The sequence below is a fragment of the Falco cherrug genome, chromosome 9 (genome assembly GCF_023634085.1).
Source record: "Falco cherrug isolate bFalChe1 chromosome 9, bFalChe1.pri, whole genome shotgun sequence".
Lineage (NCBI taxonomy): Eukaryota > Metazoa > Chordata > Aves > Falconiformes > Falconidae > Falco > Falco cherrug.
In genome coordinates, this window is record NC_073705.1 from 17,747,349 (window position 1) to 17,768,130 (window position 20,782).

The 20,782-nt window shown below is 49.1% G+C and overlaps 1 protein-coding gene and 3 long non-coding RNA genes across 16 annotated transcripts in view; 1 reads left to right on the forward strand and 3 right to left on the reverse strand.

The window, feature by feature from the left end:
- Positions 1-20,782, reverse strand: part of LOC129736820 (golgin subfamily A member 2-like) — a 430,355-nt gene that overhangs the window by 257,017 nt on the left and 152,556 nt on the right. For 10 of the 11 annotated variants that reach the window (XM_055720950.1, XM_055720940.1, XM_055720947.1 and 7 more), the window contains 4 exons: positions 4,992-5,085; positions 4,227-4,333; positions 3,622-3,680; positions 3,233-3,374 (listed from right to left, as the gene is read on the reverse strand). In XM_055720950.1, the coding sequence (XP_055576925.1) occupies positions 3,233-3,374; positions 3,622-3,680; positions 4,227-4,333; positions 4,992-5,085 (402 nt within the window). The remainder of the gene's footprint in view (positions 1-3,232; positions 3,375-3,621; positions 3,681-4,226; positions 4,334-4,991; positions 5,086-20,782) is intronic. The other variant, XM_055720948.1, reaches the window with a different exon arrangement.
- LOC129736851 (uncharacterized) lies at positions 553-2,535 on the reverse strand. Its single transcript, XR_008733954.1, has 2 exons — positions 1,816-2,535; positions 553-1,717 (listed from the first exon to the last, which is right to left on the reverse strand). It is a non-coding gene; the product is annotated as an uncharacterized LOC129736851 (long non-coding RNA).
- LOC129736849 (uncharacterized) lies at positions 7,667-20,301 on the reverse strand. 2 transcript variants are annotated; one of them, XR_008733951.1, is made up of 3 exons: positions 10,084-10,288; positions 8,563-8,685; positions 7,667-8,181 (listed from the first exon to the last, which is right to left on the reverse strand). It is a non-coding gene; the product is annotated as an uncharacterized LOC129736849 (long non-coding RNA). The 2 variants fall into 2 exon arrangements; XR_008733950.1 differs by lacking the exons at positions 8,563-8,685; positions 10,084-10,288 and adding exons at positions 19,108-19,230; positions 20,187-20,301 and having other exon boundaries at positions 7,668-8,181.
- On the forward strand, positions 10,332-13,279 carry LOC129736850 (uncharacterized). 2 transcript variants are annotated; one of them, XR_008733953.1, is made up of 4 exons: positions 10,332-10,346; positions 11,265-11,453; positions 12,555-12,653; positions 13,113-13,279. It is a non-coding gene; the product is annotated as an uncharacterized LOC129736850 (long non-coding RNA). The 2 variants fall into 2 exon arrangements; XR_008733952.1 differs by lacking the exon at positions 10,332-10,346 and having other exon boundaries at positions 11,070-11,453.

A 20,782-nucleotide genomic window follows, 5' to 3' on the forward strand; every position in this document is an offset into this window, starting at 1 on the left:
GTCGAGCAGTTATTTAAAGTAAAACTTTGCTCTACGCAACTTCCACTTCCATGCTTTAGAATGGAGGCACAGCGGAACACTCGCCCAAGGGCAAGATTTCAAGAGCTCTTAAGTAGGTTTTATCTTTTCATTTTAGGAGAGAAAATGTTTCTTAACAGCTTACATACAGAATTTACAAGTTAAACACAATTTCTCATGCTCATTTATTTGATTAGAAGTTCCTGAAAAATATTTTCATAACACTTCCATAGCTTATTGCACGTTCTTCTAAATAATCATAAACCTGTATGTTGACCTCTGCATGAAATGCACCGATAACAAGTTTAACATTTTGTGAACCCGACTGAAATGTACAAACGTACACATAAAAGGCGGCCAAAATCGGTAATTAAGTAGTGAGAAAGAAAACAAAAGAAAAAGAGATGACAACTCCGTAACATGGTAAAGCAACCTTTTACCAAAAAAAACCCCAAAAACCCAGCAAAGAAACAAAACCAAAAACCACAAACAGGGGTGAATTGTAGAGAACAGAGACAGTGGGTTGTTTTGACATTGGTAACGTGCAGCTGAGAACCTGCAGCAAAGAGTCACATAACTTTGAGGGAGCACGAGAAGAAACCAGCATGAGACAGAAAGAAAGGAGGGATGTGATCTCACCTGTAGAAGGCAAGTGAACAGCAGAGAGTGGCCTGTCGCAGCACTCTCCAAAGGAGCCAGCTGCAGCCAGGTCTTTTACCATCACACTCTCCATGGCAGTCCCTCTGCTGCCTTCTAGTCTCGCCTCATCCAGGGCACGCTCACCCTCTCTGCTTCTTCCTCGGCTGCCCAACCGCTTCACAGAACCAGCCACAGCTGCACCTTGTCTACACCAGCCAACCCACCGCCCCTGAAGCCAGCCCACAGCTGTACATTGTCAGTGCTGATTAACCCAGCTTCGTTCCTCTGCAGTAGCCTACAGTGCACAGCGCTAAGGAATGTGTTGTACGAACCTTCCGGGCTGTTCCGCGTCGATTCACAGTCAGTTACAAAAACTGAAGGACATGTCACAGGGCTTACGGCAGGAACTTTTGGGAGATTGGTTGCGGAATCTTTTCAAGTCTCGGGGAACCACCAGACGGTTGCAGGAGTTTACAACACGCGGAGCAATATTGTTATTGGTAATTGTAGTTATATTGACCATTATTCCCTGTATGCCGAACTGTGTAAGACCTATGATTCAAAAGTAGTTTAACCTCTAATGTTGTTTCTGTTCAAAATAAAGACGGGGGAAGTGTAGAGAGCTTTATGGCCAGTGCTGGAGGCCACGATGCCTGTGAAGGGCCTTGAAGGCTAAAGAAGAGAGAAAGTACGATAAGGTTGGCTGAACGCCTGGAAGGAAGACGGGGTATGAAGCAAGGCCAGAGCGGATGCGCGATGCCACATCTCGGCGGCTGGCTGAGAACATGAAACCCACAGAGATAAGAAGAGAGGAAAAAAAAGGCAAGAAGTTCAGTGCATTTGCAGCTTAGTAATTAACCAATTATATGTAGCCAAGACGTGTGTGAACAGCATTGATTAACCAATGATAATTTAGAATGGGGCGCGGGAACAGCAAACGAGGATATTATAAGCGTGGGTTCTGGACTAATAAAAGGTCTTCTGGTCGAACTCGGGAGTCCACGTCATCGTCTCCTCAGGCCATATGCTCCTCCGCCTCCTCGTCTGCCATTGCACGGACCTGCAAGGCCACACCATGAAAGTTAAAACAACGTTCATGGTGCATTCACTCCTGCCTGTGTTTGTCTAGAGCAGCTGTGACGCTGCCCCTGGTGTTACCTGCTCAGAGAACTGCTGCACCTACTGCTGCCACATTCTCTGCACCTCCTTCAGTTTCTTTGCATACTGATCTCTTTCGAACTGGAGCTCGAAAACTGACCCTGAGAGCTGTTCAAAACAAAACAAAACACAAAAGAAAATCGTATTGGCTAAATAAATTTGGCAGTGACCGCTTCAGGGATAAAGCCTGAAGAAACCAGTGTTAACACAAAGCTCAGGCTGCATTCTTCTGCCACACAAGTTTCTTTACAGACATGAAGATCTGGATGTCATTCCGTACAAGCCCTGAGCAACCCCGGTTTCCAGGCCTGCCTTCTCCTCCAGTGCCACCTGCAACTGCTGCTTTGCATCCAGACTCCCTGCCTGATTTGACAACTGCCAAGAAAAATCAAAAAGTCATGGCAAAATGTTAACACGCCACTTCTGCATAGCCTTTCCCCTGATAGCAACCTGCCACATGATCCATGTTGCAACCTTAAAGTGCTCCAACTCACGGTGATGTTCAATGAAAAAAAAAAAAAAAAAAAAGAGGGGGGAAGGAGATTAAAATCAAAAAGCTTAGATTTTAGCCCTGTAAAACAGGCTGAGCTAGACAGCTCCTCCCTACCAATTTTATATTTACGACTTGTTTGATTAAAACCTATTTTCTTAATCTAAAAATCTGGCTCAGAAACTTTGTGCATTTCCAGAGTCTGTATTACACAGCCAGATCAGGTGGTCTAAAAGTTGTCAAACACGTCAGGAATTTAAAGCCAGTGTCTGGAGCATGTCAGTTGGCACACAGTACTTTTCCCAGAAGAGGAGCAGCTGCCTTTATTTCAAGGGTAACTTAAGCCACTGACTGGGGAGGAAAAAAAAACCAAAACCAACAATAAACAAAAGAGCAGTTTCTTCCCTCACAGGCTCAGGTTCACACCGGCTTGCTCTCTGAACTGCTAACAGCTGGCTTCCTGAATTCCCTTCCTAACTGGCTGCTTCTCTTAACTTTCCCCAGCTGACCTTCGAGTTACCATTGTCCAATTCACCTTCTGCAAGGGTGGGTACAAACACCACCCCTATTCAACTGGCTTCTCAGTGAGACCACGAGACAGCTGCGTAACCAAAATGCCAAACAGATACAAAGCAGGAAAAGTCTTCGTATTGTCACGCGCTGTATGTTCAGTCACCCTCTCATATTGTACAACATTCTTTTCGCAGACCAGCGTCACAACAGCTTTCAGTCTACTGCTCCAGCTCCTTCAAACAGACCTTCTGTTCCTCAGAGGCCTCGCTGAAGGCCTTTGACCAAGAGGATGCCTTGATGAGGTTTTGTGCCTTCCTTTCCGAACAAGGGTTAAGCCTTGCCCCCACTCTCAGAAGCAAAGTCTTACAACGGTCAGTGTGATCTACCCTCACAGCCTGGAAGCAGTATGGGCACCTGGTGGATCCTCCGTTCAGCCATGTCCAGTTTCTGATCCCAATCCTTTATATATAACTGCAAGGCCGAGTACTTGGAAACCAGGCAGCAAAATTGCTGTGACAGCTGTGAATTCTTCTGCTTAATTTCCTCACTGCTTTTGCTGAAACAAACCAAAATTAAAGCAGCATCACTGTATGTACTATGGGTCTGGGCAAGTACATGTCATACAATTACAATCCAGCTAGTCGTAACAGTTAGAATCACAGAAACATCACATCCAGTCACTTTTTTTAAGCTGAATATCCAACCTCCCAAGTCACCACCTGTGGTGCATGCCCCTTGTGATGTTTTGTGGCTCTACCGGGAAGAGCAGTGACTCTGCAGTAACAAGCAGCAAATGGACTTACCTTTGTTTGTACAGCTCCTGTTTCAGGTCTTCTAGCTCCTTCATTAACTCTTCATTACGCTGCAGAAAAAAAGAAATGACTGATTCAGCTGCAGACTTCAGCAAAATATTTCACCTTTAGCACATCAGCTGAAGTGGAAAGCATCAGAACTTTGGCAAAACCCTTCAGGACAGGTTGCTTAGAACCTCCTGAATTTGCCAGGAATAAATCTGCTCAGCCTTTTCAAACGCGATGCTACTAACTGAACGTGAGGTCATTTCTGCAGACTTCTGGATGAATATCAATACTGAAGTGTCTGCCTGATGGAGACCCTCCTGAGACAAGGTCTCGGTGGCGCTTCTGTTGCGTGGAGCTGGCAAGACTAATGAAGTAAGGTGCCGGATCTGAAGACAGCAACTGGACCACATGATTAGTGGTCACAGAAACCTGAATGAACTTTGCCTTGACCATGGAGAACACAGGGCTTTACAAGGTTAATTAACAATTCAGAATGTTAATTTCTGCCTCTTCTCCGAGCAGGGACTACAGACTTTGCATTAGTGTACTGACAAGCAAATAGCCAAAGGCAGAGCTGCTGGTGAAGCATAAGCAGAGGTGACTCTTACCTTCTCTGCCTGTTTCTGCTGCAGAGAGACGGAGGCCAAAGTACGTTCCAGCTCCGACTCCCTCTGGAGAGATGAACGTAAACAAGCAGCAAGGCTCTCGGCTTCTCCTGAACAAGTCAGAACAGAGTGAGTTGAGGCTGGACCACAAAGAGCTTTTTGGAACTGGCTAAACAGCACTTTCTGCTTTGTCTACAAGCTCTTAAGGCAGCACAGAGCTTTGCAAGTCAGCAGACCTGGTTCCGCCCCTGGCTCTACAGGTGGCTCACTAGCAGCTCTGGGCAGTAAAGCTCTCTGTAACTACCATCCTCACTTTGAGGGAGATGATGAAACTTCCTCTGCAGAATAGGCAATATGTTGGTTGGGATCTTTCTTTCTAATAGAAGAAGTCGCTCAAACTTGGTTCAGAATGAAGGGCTCGGGTAAAACCTACCTTTACGCGATAGCTGTGTGGGAGGGAGGGTGGCGAAAAGGGAACTAAGTTTTAAAAGGATCAGAAGAAAGTCAGAAAGGAACAGCCTGGGGTAGTCACCGGGGCTGAACAGGGCTGACAAGGCTTTAGCGATGCACAAAAGAACCTCAACTGCCATGGGATCAACATGCTCCCACTTGGGGGCAGCTCTGGCGACAGAGGCAGCGATGGTGCCAAGTATTGCCCACCGAGGAGTCGGCCACTGCTGTGAGCTGGCTGCCAGCAACTGTCATGCCTCTGGCTTGAAATTCACACTTTGACCAACAGCTTGAGCTGGAGTGCCCACAGTCAATTACCTGATTTCTTCCCTGCAGCTTCTCGAGTATGTGCAAGGGCCGCCTGCAAGTCAGACTTCTCAGAAGCTAGAATTCCAATAGTCTGGATACGAACCTTTGGGAAAGGAAAATCGGCTCAGCACGAAACTTCTTTGCTTGTAATTGCAACATCACTGTTGCCACAAAAGGCTAACTCAGTAAAGGGAAAGAGCTCGTGCAGTTAAGCACAGTCGGGCTGACTCCCAGTTTTCCTGAAGGAACGCGCTCGCGGCTTCCCGGGTAAAGACTATGAATGGTCAGTAATCCAGAGAACAGCAGAAGGCAGGTGGTGTTACTGTAATGGAGGCTCTGCCTTACCCGTAGTTGTTCCCTCAGCGCGGCTTGCTCTTCAGAAAATTTCTTTTCCAACTCCTTCTTTTCCTGTATAAAGAAATGATGCCTATTTAGCACAAAAACATAGATGGGTAACCCTTGTTTTGTAGCAAACTAAAAAAGCAGTGATACATTGGTAGGACTTGCAGCATCGAAACGACAGCAGCCTTTTAAAGACATACTTCAGCCCTGCGTTATTTGAACGCCTTCACTATTTATCCATCCTAGATTGGCAGTAACAGCATAGCACAATCGCTGCTAGCATAAAAACGGTAGTGCTTGGAAGCAAGCTACTGGCAAGGACTTGTATTCTCCTGCCTCCACCACACTCCTCTAATACTTGAGTATTTAAACGTTCGCTTGTGTCAAAATAAGAACGCTACCTGCCAGGCAGGCCTAACTCATGAAGTCAAATCATTCAACCCTACGCTACAAATGAAACTGAATCTAACATAAGACAAGACCACACGTGCCTGGGCCACAGCCCACTATACTCTCTGCGCCGCCAAGGAAGAGATACTATTTTTCTGCCTATCCAAAACCAGGACACACTTTACCTTCTCCAGCTGATCCACTGCCTCCTGGCTCTGCTCTTTCTGTGGAAGGAAAGTGATGCACCAGTATCAAGAGAAAATACTCTCATACATCTGAAACACATTTTCACTTCAACAAAGTAGGATACATGCCCAATTCACGCAAACAGAATTTCCACTTTCTGTAGTCCTTTCTGTAGAGGACTAGGAAGTTCATCTTAGCTATTAAAAATACGAGATCTGGAGCTGCCTTCACTAATGTACTTCATATGCCAGGCATCTTTTTCATCGCTCAGTAGACTGCCACAGTTGTTCTCCAACACCGCTGCTGAAACCCCTCCATGTCTACTTCTGAGCATCTACCACCTTCAGTTAAACTCGCACCCCCACATCTGTGCAACTGATGGCAGTAATCCTGGTGTATTGGGATGATCGCCAGAAATGCTGGGGGGTTTTAAAAAACACCACCAATAAATTAAAAAAAAAAACAACCAACCAATAACCCCAAAGAAAAACATAGTCTTTTCCTTGACCTGAGACCTCAGACCTTTCTTCCACTGAAGAGCTGGCCTTAAGTCACGCAGAGCCGCACTTGTGTTGGCAGACTTCTGCAGGAGGTGGTATGGGAGGGCTGAAGCCAGATACAAAGAGAAGGGGTAATTCTGTCCTAGCCCATTTCCATCTTAGCGGTGAAGTATTTGGAGATTTGTTGTCCGTAGGTAATGCACCTTTAGATATGAGGTGAAGGAGACAAAGGTGGCAGCTGCCTACCCAGGCCGCCACACAACTGTGCTGCTGTGTTTGCTATTTGCTGACGATCACAATAATACTCCTTATAGCGCCTTTCACTCCAAAGTACCACACAGAGAAAACATCCTTTTCTGGGTAAGGAGAGATGCAGACTCCCTCTGCGACAAGCTAATGTCAATGATGCAGGTTGATTTCCCATTCTTTCCCACTAAATCAAGAATACATCTTTCCATGCATACATGCTGTCCATTCATCCCACTCAGCTTTTCTTCCCACTGCTGAATGTTTACGTTCTAAACCAGGATTTTTTGCTTCTCAATGCTTAAATATCATATTGTTCAGTAGGATGACTGCAGACACCGCTGAGATCCAGGAGTGTTTTCTTGAGCTGACTGCTTAAAGCTCCACATCAAATATCAAGAGAATTAATAGGACAAAAGGAATACAAAGGCAAATCAGAGTGAACTCCATTCCATCTTGCAGGTTTCACTGCATCTAACTGGTACCCCTGGTGATTACTATAGTTACGTTTATTGATAAGAGACGCACGGATATGTAGTAAACAGGAGTTACTTTATGACAACTGATCTGAAACAATGGTAGGAAAATAAGCTACCAAAATGATGCAAGTGGAACGAAAATCAGAGCTTTGCCACAGCAACAGCGGAAGACAGTTCTGGGCTACCAAATTTGACTTCCCTGAGCTTCTATCACAATTTGATCAAGCCTTCCGTTTAAATAAACTGCCTGAAAAGAATTGGTTTAAAAAGGCTGGGGTTTTATGTTTGTGCCTGAACGCGTTTCTATTGCTTATCGGCATAGTTCCTGCCCTTTCCTCTTCAGAAGCCTGGCAACGTGAAGACGCTAAAGCCTGTAAACGCTTGACTCAAAGGATCCGACTTCCTGCCTAAACCTATTTAAACCCAGCACTGGAACTTGCCAGACTGTACATCCCCTGCGCAAGTTTCATCGCCTGTTGTAAAACGGGTTGGCAGGAGTAACTAGACAGCTTCCTCAGGGCAGCTGCTTGCCTGGAGATCAGCAGAGTCATGCCCTTCAGAAGCAAGGCCCTAGGGAATACAGCAACGACACGCACAGCGGGAGAAATACAGACTAAGAAAACACTGCCTCTCCCTACTGCACTTGCCCTCAGCAGCTCAGTTAGTTTATCGCCTCACCCCACACTCCTCCTTTTCCTCAAAGCTCAGCTGTCTCGCGGAAGAGGTTTTGACAAGGTTCACTTTTTCACACGTTCAGTTCGACACAAACCAGAAGGGCGCAAGCACTTTACGAGCAATGGCAACGCATGGTATCAACTAGCTCCATGATAATAAAAACAGCAACAAAACTCAAGCAACTGACAGGGGCTATGTCAGGACAAGGCTCCACCCAAGAAATCGAGGCCAGCGTAAACAGAACCTGAAGCATGCAGTAGGGAGAGCGAGTCACTGCGAGGGACACGAGCACTGCCTCACCTTCCTCCTGTCCAATGAGGGTATGGCTACCCCATTGGAGCGCTTCAGGTCCGACACCGGCACCTTCAGAATGTTCTGAATCTGAAGGAGGTGAAAGAAAAGGGGGAACGGCTCAGAAAAGGACAGAGAGAAAGTGTCGATCGGAGGGAGCCAAAGAAACCGGCATCCTCCGGCTGGCCAGGAGCATGCAGCTCAAAGCAGCAGCTCTGGGCACACCCAGGGCTGCGTGACAGCACCGCATGATCAGACACGGCTTTGGCACGTACCCTGAGCTCTAGTGTGCACCTTCCAGCAGCGGTAGCTGCTAACTATTGTGGCACGCTTCGCGTGCTGGCGATACAGGCAGCTGCGCCAGTCATCCATTACACCCGCATAACCATTTCCCGGCTCTAGTCACGTTGTTCAGAAAACCAAAGAACAAGGAGGTAGCAAATGAGCTGGGACAAAGACCGAGGCACTCACGTTCTCTGGAGGCTGCTGGTCATCGCCCAGGGGAGTCTCAGGTCGACCGTCTCCTTTAGTTTTGCGGTTTTCCTTACTTCCAGCAGCTGCTCCAGGGCTCTTCTTCTGCTGATACTCCTTCAGCTGTGAAAAATAATAATAATCTGAAATCCAAACAGAACATGCCTTCTGTGAGAATGATGTTAACCCCCCAGCCCCAACTCCACTGGGTAAAAAGACCAAGTGTAAGGACAAGAGAAACGCTCTTCAATGAGTTTGTCGCCCGGGGGGGGGGGGGGGGGGGGGGGGGGGAAGAGAAATAAAAATCAAAACACGTCCAAAAAAAAGGCTAAAGTAAGATCTAATGTGATGAGTTTACGACAAGAGGCTCAGAGCTGCAAACGTTCAACTTTTGTACACAGCTAAGAGTTGCTGGGAAACGACTTGATACTCCATCCGGCAACTACAAGGAGATGAAAAGAAGTATCTCGGGGTGGGGTTTTTTTTAGGGTTCTAACTAAGAGCATTGAGGAAAAATGAGTAAAGGGCAATGAAATCTGAATGTTAAGTGAAACATCAACACCTGACAGTAAGGTCTCCCACTCTGTGAAAGACTTTGAGAAGGAACATTACAGTCCTTACAGACAAATGCCATGTTAATACAAGCAGCGTAGTCACTGTGAACTAAGGGGAGAAGCAACCTACAACGGATTTTTCAATCGCACCCGCTTCACCCAGGAGAAGCTAGTCTGATAAGCCGTTCGCTTGAATTCGGCTGGGTCTTCCGAGCCGAATCGTTTGTGCTCCAGCAGGGTGAAGCCCCCAGGCAAGCGAGCCCCAGGCAGTTCGGTCAACTGCCCGTTTCCCCAGCCCGCAGCCCGCCCTCCGCCCCCCCGCCGGGCCGGGCCGGGCCGCGCCTCGGCCTCCAGGTGGGGAAAGAAGGACCCGTTATTGGCAGAACTCCAAAATGGAAGCCCGAACCGCTCCAGGACACTTTCCCCTCCCCAGGACTTTCACCCACGCCGCGGCCGGGGAGAAAACGAAGGCCGGGGAAATAAGCAACATGAGACCAAAAAACCCCAAAAAAGGGTGTGGGGGAGGCCAGGGGGAGGGAAAACCGCCAAACCGAACCCGGCGGACCCACGGCACCGCCGGCCCGGCCCGCCCCGGCCCCCGCCGCCCCTCACCTTCTCCTTGCCCGCCGCCAGCCAGCTCTGCCCGCTGCCGCCCGCCACGGCCGCCCCGCGCCTGCGCCGCCTTGGCTTCGCCCACCGCCGGCGGCAGCAGCCAGGGCCCGCCCAGCCTGCGCTGCCGCCCTGGAGGCCCGGCCCATCGCCGTGCCCCGCCGGGCCCGGCAGCTCCGCTTTTCCCTCAGTCACTGGGGGAGCCGGTGCCACCTTGCAGTGCCTGCTCCCCATGTTGGAGCCCGCACCGCCCGCTGCTCGGGTGACAGCCCGCACCGCCCGCTGCTCGGGTGACAGCCCGCACTGCCCGCTGCTCGGGTGACACCTGGCTGCCCGGCGTGCCCCACCCAGAGCTCACCTGCAGCTTCCCGGAGACGTTTGTTCCCCGGCGCTGACGGCACAGTGGGCCCTGTCGCTGGGAGACTCCACTTCCCAGCGTGCCCCGCGGCGCGCCCGCGCCTGCCGCTCCCGGCCGGCCCCGCGCGCACCCGGCCGGCCCGGCGGGAGGCGGCAGCCCTGGCCGAGCGGGTCCCGCCGAGCGCGGGTCGCAGCGCGCCCGCCCCGCCGCGGCCCGGGCCCGGGCGGTAGGAGCCGGGTCCCCGTGTTACAGATTTGCTAACGGTTACAATTAACTAACCTTATTTGATTTTATAAAATCATTTTCATAGAACTGTAGAGGAATAAGAAATATATTTTAGTGGAACTAGCAGCTGCACCACACAAGCTGCTGTGGAATCCTCTGTACAGCCCTGTACCACGGCCAAGGACTGAGAGCAACCGAATGAAACAACTCGTAGCTACCTGCCAAGAAACCGTGAACTTTAATAATAGTGATATAAAGAAATGGCATGGAATGGGGACAATCAGTTCCGGGTAAATATATTTACACAAAGAATGTAGGTCTAGTAATTAGGACACACTCACTCACGCACCCGGCCGTCCATAAAGAAGTGTCTGCTTATCTCCCTCACATCGGGGTCGGCAAGTTTTTCATTCCGAGATTTCGGTACCAGCCGCTCCCCGCCCCCGCCGCGGGCCGTGCCTGCGCTGAGGCGGCGCGGCCCGGCCCCTGACGCGGCGCCGCTCTGCTCTGCCAGGGCCTCCGGTGGCGGCCGGCGGAGCGGCGCGGCCGGCTGCAGGTCCGCGGTGAGGCCCTGCGCGGGCTGGGGGGAGCGGGCCCTGCTCCAGGGCTGCCCCGGCCGCCGTCTGTGGCACGGCACGGCACGGCCCGGCCCGGCACGGCCCGGCCCGGCACGGCACGGCACGGCCGGGGGTGTGTTTTCTTGGGGCGGAGCTGCCGGCCTCGCCCCCCGGCGCTGCCTCGTCCTGGCAGCGCCTCTGAACACCGAAATTGTGGGGGTTACGGTCTTATTGTCACCTGACGCTGTAAATCTACAAAACGCCGTAGAATATGATGGGGGGCGGGGCAACGTTACAGAAACCCATCAGTCTTTTACCTGAGCTTCCCCCCTCCCTGCCCAGGAGACACGGTATTTTTTCCTTTCCTTTTTTTCTCCTCTTTTCTCCATTTCTGGTTAGTGCCCCCCAGCACCGCAGCATCTTCCCCTGGGCTGAGGTAGCGTGAAATGTCTCCTGTGCTCTACAGATGCCCTGTCCCGCGTCCTGCCAACCTAATGGAACCAGCCAAGAAGCCCTGCAGTATGAAATCGAAGAGCTGAAGCAGAAAGACCTTGCTCTAGACCAGGAAACTGCACAATTATTGTCCGAGTATGTCCTTGGCGAGCTCAGTGTCCGCTGTGATGCCTCAGTTATTTTTGTTTCAAAAAAACCCAGCGGTCTAGGGCTTAGAGCTAAAAGCCGTCCTCTTACGCCACCGCTTTTATCGTGGTGTTGTGCAACGTTGATTACAGCGTTGTTTTGATTTATGGGACCCATTAAGGGAGAACTCTTTCCACTTTATTTGGTAAAGCAACCCCAGGTTTTCCTAGGAGCTGGGATAGGAGGATTTTAACTTTACCCCAGGTGTTGCTGAGGCAAATTACCTGTGAACTGGGAATGAATGGTTTTAACCGTCGTGATGCTATGGCACATCATGCTACCAGAAGGCCTTGTTCATGTGAGAATTAAAATTGAGATTGTGGCTTGTATGACCTGCCCGGTTTAGCCCCGGATGAAACGGTTTCCTTGTTTGTTCCATCCCGATCAAGTGTCTACTTATTTCCTGTCTGAAGCGAGTGGGTTAAACGTTGGTGTTCAAGAAGCAGAGGTGTTTCCCAGGCAAGCGAAGGGCCTGGAAAGAGATGGGTGCCGCTTACAGGGTAGTGCAACTGCTTTAACTGTGGTTTCTTATGACCTACTGTGGCAGCTACTTATTAGCAGCTCTTTAGAGATCAAGTTGCTGCTTGGTTTTTAAAGAGAGGGTATCTCTGTGGGTTATTTGTTGCAAAGGAGTGTTATTTTCTAAGGTCACGTGTAGTACAGAGAATGGAAACGGCAGAGCAACAAAGGCTGTTCCCAAAGCTTTTTTGCTTTACCACCACACATTTTTTTTTCACTAGCTACAGATTAGAGATACAGATATAAACTGAATTCACCACAGCCTATTCCTGTTCCTACTTGATTCTGAGAATTCGGGTGGGTTGGGGTTTTTTTGTAAGTCGATGCGGCAAAAAAAACCCCACTCAAAATGAGGGTCTACTCATTTGTAGCTTTCGTGTTGATGACTTGCAGCAACTGTACTTGCTGCCTTCGGATTCTGCTTTGGATAGTGCCAGGCTTGAGCGTCTCAAATCTCCTTGCTGTGCTGGGTCAGTAGGGGCAACACTCGCCGTGCGGCATTTTTGACCTTTTCTGCTTTTATTGCTACAGAGGCTACAGCCTGGAGGAATTGGAGCAGCACATTTCTCTGCTCGCTCCATGAGTACAATGATATTAAAGATGCTGGGCAGATGCTGCTGGGCAAACTGGGTAAGGAAGGGGAAAACTGTTGATGAACAACTCAGTCAATGTTTTCGTGTAGACAGAGAGAGAGAAGGTACTACGCCACGAAGGCAGAGCTTGTTTTAAAGATTCTTGAATTCTAGGGCTTTCATTGCCCAGCCACTTGTGCAGGCACAAACACTTCTGTCGTTATTTTCGCAGGATGTGTTTAGAACCGAACATGCGAAAGAATTGTCATCTACTGCTATTTTAGTCTGTGTTATGTACTGCCAAACTTTGTTCAGTCTTACCAATTTTTGTCAGTTTTGCTCTTCATATACTTTAAAAGAGTGTTGAGACAAGCAGAGAGCGCAGCTGCAAAACCTTAGGTTGGTTCCTTAGCTATGGGAGGTTCTGTGAGAGAGTTAGGGGCTACTGGGAGGAAAACACAACTTTTCTGACTGGTCTGATACTTCTGTAATGAAAATAGCCGTCTTTCTTTTCCAGCTGTTATCCGAGGGGTTACTACAAAGCAGCTCTACCCTGAATACATACGACCTGGAGCTTAGCGACTAGTATTGAACCTGAAGATTGCCCCGTCCTGCAAAGCTGACACTTACTGGGCCGTGACGGTTTGGTGTGGTATTGGTTCAGAACGGACAGAAGGTGGCCTCAGAAGCTGTGTGTGGAATTGCAACAGCGCATGCATGAACAGCCTTATTTCCGAGCAGCTTTACAACGTGAAAGCTGTTGAATCTGTCAGCTGTGTCCTGCTTGTGGGAAAGGGATGTAGGACTTTGGATGATTTTGTCCCCTGTCTGATGGGACAGTATATTTTTTTTTTCGTTTGTTGGAAAGGCCGTAATTCAGGTTGATGTGAAGACTCTTCCCGTGGAGACCTTGCTTCTCTCCAGCATCCAGGGGCTGTTTGGTTACTGAATAATAGAGGAAGCGAGGGCATGCAAACGTGCAATGTAATAGCTGCTTTGAAAGAAAAGAAAAAACCCTCGGAAGCAGCAAGGGAAGAAGGCTGAATTTGTGGTGGCTTGGGGGTTGGTTTTGTTTTATGATCACATCTGGGTGAGTCTGGGTATTCTGCATTTTTGTACTTAACTGCTCGGGTAGCTAGAGGTTCTGTATCATTTCTGTGGTGAATGGCAAAAGGTGAAGTTGTATTGAACTGTCCTGTCTGAATAAAGCAGCTGTCACATTTCTCAGGAATTCACTTATTGAAGAGCCTATAAAACAGCGCGTGAACCTGGGAGCAAATTCTTAACCTCTAATCTGAGACAACTGGAACATCTATTACTCAAATGTTTTCTGAGGACTCTCAATGGTGACGGTGTGGCAGCGCTACCCAGTAATGGGTAGGTGCCGAATTACCTTTACTGCTACAGAGGCTACAGCCTGGAGGAACTGGAGCAGCACATTTCGTTCTTGCGGCTAAAACAGGAACAGTCAAAAGTAAGGAGGAAGCGAGTGGTGCGGCAGAGCGGTAATAAGGGGAGCAGCGGCGATGATGAAAATGCTATCGGCAGACGCGTTACAGAGGGGTGGAGGAGAGTGCGCTTGGAAAGTATGAAAGAGGGAGCGCACGCGTTTCCCGTGATATTACAAGATAGACACCCGGGCCAGTATCAGGCATTTCACTGGGAAATGATTAAGGAACTACGGAAAACTGTCACGCAAAATGCACTATATTCTCCTTTTACACAAATTTTGTTAGAGAACGTGATGATGGGTCCGCAGCTAGTGACTCTGCTAGAATGGATCCGTGACAAAGTGCTGGACTTTCCACCTGATGGCACTTTGCAAATTCCTGCCTGGCAAGCAGTCGGCAGGCGATTGTGTGATGCTGCCGTGGAGGGGGACTCCGTGGCAGGCATGTGTTTAGCGCCTTGGTGGCAAATTCTGACTCCTCTTCCGCAGAGTGTGGGCTGATTCTACTAACGGTGCTAAACCAGGGGAGGCTGTAAAACCCCCCGACAGTGCGGCTCTTCTCAACACACCGCCAGCGATGGTGATTCCGTCCACACCTCCTCAGGTTGCGTGTTAAGTTTAAACCTAATCACACAGATATCTCAAAGTCCACAAAGATACATCACTGCTTAGGGGATTCTTGCAGTATAGCAGGTGCAAAACCCGTTCTAAAGTAACGATCCAGTGAAGCATTTTCTTTCAGGAACACCATTTTCCCACTTCTCATAGGTTATACACCATACAACATAATATCTCTCCATCAAGTCTCTTGTGGCTAAACTGCATTCTGCAAATTTGTGTTAGAAATAGATGCTTGCATTTTCACCTGGTGAAGTTCCCTAAGCTAAAGGATTGTGACCTAGGCAATGCTACGAAGCTCAAAGATCGTGACAACAGCGATGGAGAAGAGTGATTTAACACGTAGTTGATTTATGGTTCATACAGGACTATATCACACTACAAAACCGGTATGAATTCAGAGTTGTGGATGTACTGCATGTTCACGTAATAGTTTCTCTACAATTTTTTTTTTTTTTTAAAAAGGTGCCTAAGCTATAAATACCGTATACTATTATCTTTCCCTATTTTTTAAGCATTTTTATTTCCCTGTTTGTGTATAGTTTTATCTATCTATCTCTATATAAACAACCAACACAAACAACCAGAACATTTTGAGAAACTTTTATAGTTAACTTCTGCATTTAATTCCAGTAACAATCTAGAGGTGTCCATTCAGCTGTTTGCTTAGTTCCAAGCCTTCATTGTGTGCTCCCAGGTTCTTTGAAAAGCAGCAATAACAGTCGAGCAGTTATTTAAAGTGAAACTTTGCTCTACGCAACTTCCACTTCCATGCTTTAGAATGGAGGCACAGCGGAACACTCGCCCAAGGGCAAGATTTCAAGAGCTCTTAAGTAGGTTTTATCTTTTCATTTTAGGAGAGAAAATGTTTCTTAACAGCTTACATATAGAATTTACAAGTTAAACACAATTTCTCATGCTCATTTATTTGATTAGAAGTTCCTGAAAAATATTTTCATAAAACTTCCATAGCTTATTGCACGTTCTTCTAAATAATCATAAACCTGTATGTTGACCTCTGCATGAAATGCACCGATAACAAGTTTAACATTTTGTGAACCCGACTGAAATGTACAAACGTACACATAAAAGGCGGCCAAAATCGGTAATTAAGTAGTGAGAAAGAAAACAAAAGAAAAAGAGACGACAACTCCGTAACATGGTAAAGCAACCTTTTACCAAAAAAAACCCCAAAAACCCAGCAAAGAAACAAAACCAAAAACCACAAACAGGGGTGAATTGTAGAGAACAGAGACAGTGGGTTGTTTTGACATTGATAACGTGCAGCTGAGAACCTGCAGCAAAGAGTCACATAACTTTGAGGGAGCACGAGAAGAAACCAGCATGAGACAGAAAGAAAGGAGGGATGTGATCTCACCTGTAGAAGGCAAGTGAACAGCAGAGAGTGGCCTGTCGCAGCACTCTCCAAAGGAGCCAGCTGCAGCCAGGTCTTTTACCATCACACTCTCCATGGCAGTCCCTCTGCTGCCTTCTAGTCTCGCCTCATCCAGGGCACGCTCACCCTCTCTGCTTCTTCCTCGGCTGCCCAACCGCTTCACAGAACCAGCCACAGCTGCACCTTGTCTACACCAGCCAACCCACCGCCCCTGAAGCCAGCCCACAGCTGTACATTGTCAGTGCTGATTAACCCAGCTTCGTTCCTCTGCAGTAGCCTACAGTGCACAGCGCTAAGGAATGTGTTGTACGAACCTTCCGGGCTGTTCCGCGTCGATTCACAGTCAGTTACAAAAACTGAAGGACATGTCACAGGGCTTACGGCAGGAACTTTTGGGAGATTGGTTGCGGAATCTTTTCAAGTCTCGGGGAACCACCAGACGGTTGCAGGAGTTTACAACACGCGGAGCAATATTGTTATTGGTAATTGTAGTTATATTGACCATTATTCCCTGTATGCCGAACTGTGTAAGACCTATGATTCAAAAGTAGTTTAACCTCTAATGTTGTTTCTGTTCAAAATAAAGACGGGGGAAGTGTAGAGAGCTTTATGGCCAGTGCTGGAGGCCACGATGCCTGTGAAGGGCCTTGAAGGCTAAAGAAGAGAGAAAGTACGATAAGGTTGGCTGAACGCCTGGAAGGAAGACGGGGTATGAAGCAAGGCCAGAGCGGATGCGCGATGCCACATCTCGGCGGCTGGCTGAGAACATGAAACCCGCAGAGATGCAAGAAGTTCAGTGCATTTGCAGCTTAGTAATTGACCAATTATACGTGGCCAAGAAGTGCGTGAACAGTATTGATTAACCAAGGATATTTTAGTATGGGGCGCGTGAACAGCAAACGAGGATATTATAAGCGTGGGTTCTGGACTAATAAAAGGTCTTCTGGTCGAACTCAGGAGTCCACGTCATCATCTCCGCAGGCCACATGCTCCTCCTTCTCGTCTGCCATTGCACGGACCTGCAAGGCCACACCATGAAAGTTAAAACAACGTTCATGGTGCATTCACTCCTGCCTGTGTTTGTCTAAAGCAGCTGTGATGCTGCCCCTGGTGTTACCTGTTCAGAGAGCTGCTGCACCTGCTGCTGCCAAATGCTCCACACCTTCACTTTCTCTACATACTGCTCTCTTTCTGCCTGGAGCTGGTGAACGGACTCCGAGAGCTGTTCAAAACAAAATTAAACACAAAGAAAATCGTATTGGCTAAATAAATTTGGCAGTGACCGCTTCAGGGATAAAGCCTGAAGAAACCAGTGTTAACACAAAGCTCAGGCTGCATTCTTCTGCCACACAAGTTTCTTTACAGACATGAAGATTTGAATGTCATTTCGTACAACCCCTGAGCAACCTGGGTTTCCAGGCCTGCCTTCTCCTCCAGTGCCACCTGCAACTGCTGCTTTGCATCCAGACTCCCTGCCTGATTTGACAACTGCCAAGAAAAATCAAAAAGTCATGGCAAAATGTTAACACGCCACTTCTGCATAGCCTTTCCCCTGACAGTAACCTGCCACTTATGATCCATGTTGCAACCCTAAAGTGCTCCGACTCACGGTGATGTCCAATGGAAAAAAAAAAAAAAAAAAAGAGGGAGGAAAGGAGATTTCTGTGTTTCACAGCCAAGAAAGCTGAAGTGGCTGAGACGGGAAGGGTCTGCCTCGCGTTAAGACACCAATGGCAGCAGAAGCTCATGCCAACAATCAGCTTTTCTGCCCTATTAGCGCCAAGTGAGCTTCTTAACAGCATTCTCCTGACGCAGGATTTTTACAAGACGGCAACTGGAAAAAGAAATCTGTCATGACATATTGCAATTAAAGATTAGTTTTCAAATGATTTCTGAAACCCCAGGCACAACGGTCCACATAACAGCCAATCAGATCAGAATGTATCTCTCCGTGCCAAGAAAACGAGAGCGGGGAAAAAACTGGGAAAACAAGAAGGAACATAATTCTCCTTTTTCAGAACAGGACTAAAACTGCAGATGCAGGTAGGCCTGCACTGCAAGACCAAATGCCAGCTCAGCAACAGCACCGGACCACCCATCTTCACCTCACCCTCCAGTGTGAAACCAGCCTCTTTCTCTGAGATCTAACTTAAACTGAGCTTACGAGCATTCACTGAAAATAATCCCCGTGACAAGAGCAAAACCCCAATCAAAATACATGCTTTCTGGTGCTAGACAGGCACACCCAGCACCCTCAGAGCTAACAGTATGTCACGTCACTCGGGTTCTACCGGTACGCAACCTACACGTACAAGGTCCAGCTGGAGGGACTTTCAGCTTTTCACTCTGTCTGCTGGACAGAACGGCTGCTGTATTATCACACAAAAAAAGGAGAAAAGGAATACCAAAGGCAAATCGGAGTGAACTCTGTTCCGTCTTGCGGGTTTCACTGCATCTACCTGGTACCCCTGGTGATTACTATAGTTACGTTTATTGATAAAAGACGCACGGATATGTAGTAAATAGGAGTTACTTTATGACAACTGAACTGAAGCAATGGTAGGAAAATAAGCTACCAAAATGATGCAAGTGAAACGAAAATCAGAGCTTTGCCACAGCAACAGCGGAAGACAACTCTGGGCTACCAAATTTGACTTCCCTGAGCTTCTATCCCAATTTGATCAAGCCTTACATTTAAATAAACTGCCCAAAAAGCATTTTTTTAAAAAGGCTGGGGTTTTATGTTTGTGCCTGAACACGTTTCTGTGGCTTGTTGGCATAGTTCCTGCCCTTTCCTCTTCAGAAGCCTGGCAACGTGAAGACGCTAAAGCCTGTAAATGCTTGACTCAAAGGATCTGACTTCCTGCCTAAACCTATTTAAACCCAGCACTGGAACTTGCCAGACTGTGCATCCCCTGCGCAAGTTTCATCGCCTGTTGTAAAACGGGTTGGCAGGAGTAACTAGACAGCTTCCTCAGGGCAGCTGTTCAGAAAAACCAAAGAGCAAGGAGGCAGCAAATGAGCTGGGACAAAGACCGAGGCACTCACATTCTCTGGAGGCTGCTGGTCATCGCCCGTGGGAGTCTCGGGCCGACCGTCGTCTTTAGTTTTGCGTTTTTTCTTAGCTCCTGCAGCTGCTCCAGGGCTCTTCTTCTGCTGATACTCCTTCAGCTGTGAAAAATAATAATAATAATGATCTGAAATCCAAACAGAATATGCCTTCCGTGAGAATGATGTCAACCCCCCAGCCCTAACTCCACTGGCTAAAAAGACCAAGAGAAATGCTCTTCAATGAGTTTGTCGCTCCGGCGGAAGAAAAATAAAAATCAAAACACGTCCAGAAAAAGCTAACCTAAGATCTAATGTGATGAGTGTTCAACTTTTGTATACAGCTAGGAGTTTTTGGGAAACGACTTGATACTCCATCCTGCAACTACAAGGAGATGAAAAGAAGTATCTCGGGGTGGGGTTTTTTTAGGGTTCTAACTAAGAGCATTAAGGAAAAATGAATAAAGGGCAATTAAATCTGAATGTCAAGTGAAACATCAACACCTGACAGTAAGGTCTCCCACTCTGTGAAACACTTTGAGAAGGAACATTACAGTCCTTACAGACAAATGCCATGTTAATACAAGCAGCGCAGTCACTGTGAACTAAGGGGAGAAGCAACCTACAACGGATTTTTCAATCGCACCCGCTTCACCCAGGAGAAGCTAGTCTGATAAGCCATTCGCTTGAATTCGGCTGGGTCTTCCGAGCCGAATCGTTCGTGCTCCAGCAGGGTGAAGCCCCCAGGCAAGCGAGCCCCAGGCAGTTCGGTCAACTGCCCGTTTCCCCAGCCCGCAGCCCGCCCTCCGCCCCCCCGCCGGGCCGGGCCGGGCCGGGCCGCGCCTCCGCCTCCAGGTGGGGAAAGAAGGACCCGTTATTGGCAGAACTCCAAAACGGAAGCCCGAACCGCTCCAGGACACTTTCCCCTCCCCAGGACTTTCACATACACCGCCCACGCCGCGGCCTGGGAAATAAGTAACATGAGTCCAAAAAACCCCAAAAAAGGGTGTGGGGGAGGCCAGGGGGAGGGAAAACCGCCAAACCGAACCCGGCAGATCCACGGCACCGCCGCCCCTCACCTTCTCCTTGCCCGCCGCCAGCCAGCTCTGCCCGCTGCCGCCCGCCACGGCCGCCCCGCGCCTGCGCCGCCTTAGCTTCGCCCACCAGCGGCGCCAGCAGCCAGGGCCCGCCCAGCCTGCGCTGCCGCCCTGGAGGCCCGGCCCATCGCCGTGCCCCGCCGGGCCCGGCCCACCGCCGGGCCCCGCCTCGTGGCCGGGCTCCAGCGGCTCGGGCTCATCGGCGGGCCGCGGCTCGTGGCCGGGCTCCACCGGCTCGGGCTCGCCGCCAGGCTGCGACGGCTCGGGCTCGCGGTCGGGCTGCGGCGGCTCGGGCTCGCCGCCGGGCTGCGGCCCATGTCCGTGCCCCGCCGGGCCCGGCAACTCTGCTTTTGCCTCCTTCTCCTCAGGAGCAGGTGCCACCTTGCAGTGCCTGCTCCCCATGTTGGAGCCCGCACCGCCCGCTGCTCGGGTGACAGCCCGCACCGCCCGCTGCTCGGGTGACAGCCCGCACTGCCCGCTGCTCGGGTGACACCTGGCTGCCCGGCGTGCCCCACCCAGAGCTCACCTGCAGCTTCCCGGAGACGTTTGTTCCCCGGCGCTGACGGCACAGTGGGCCC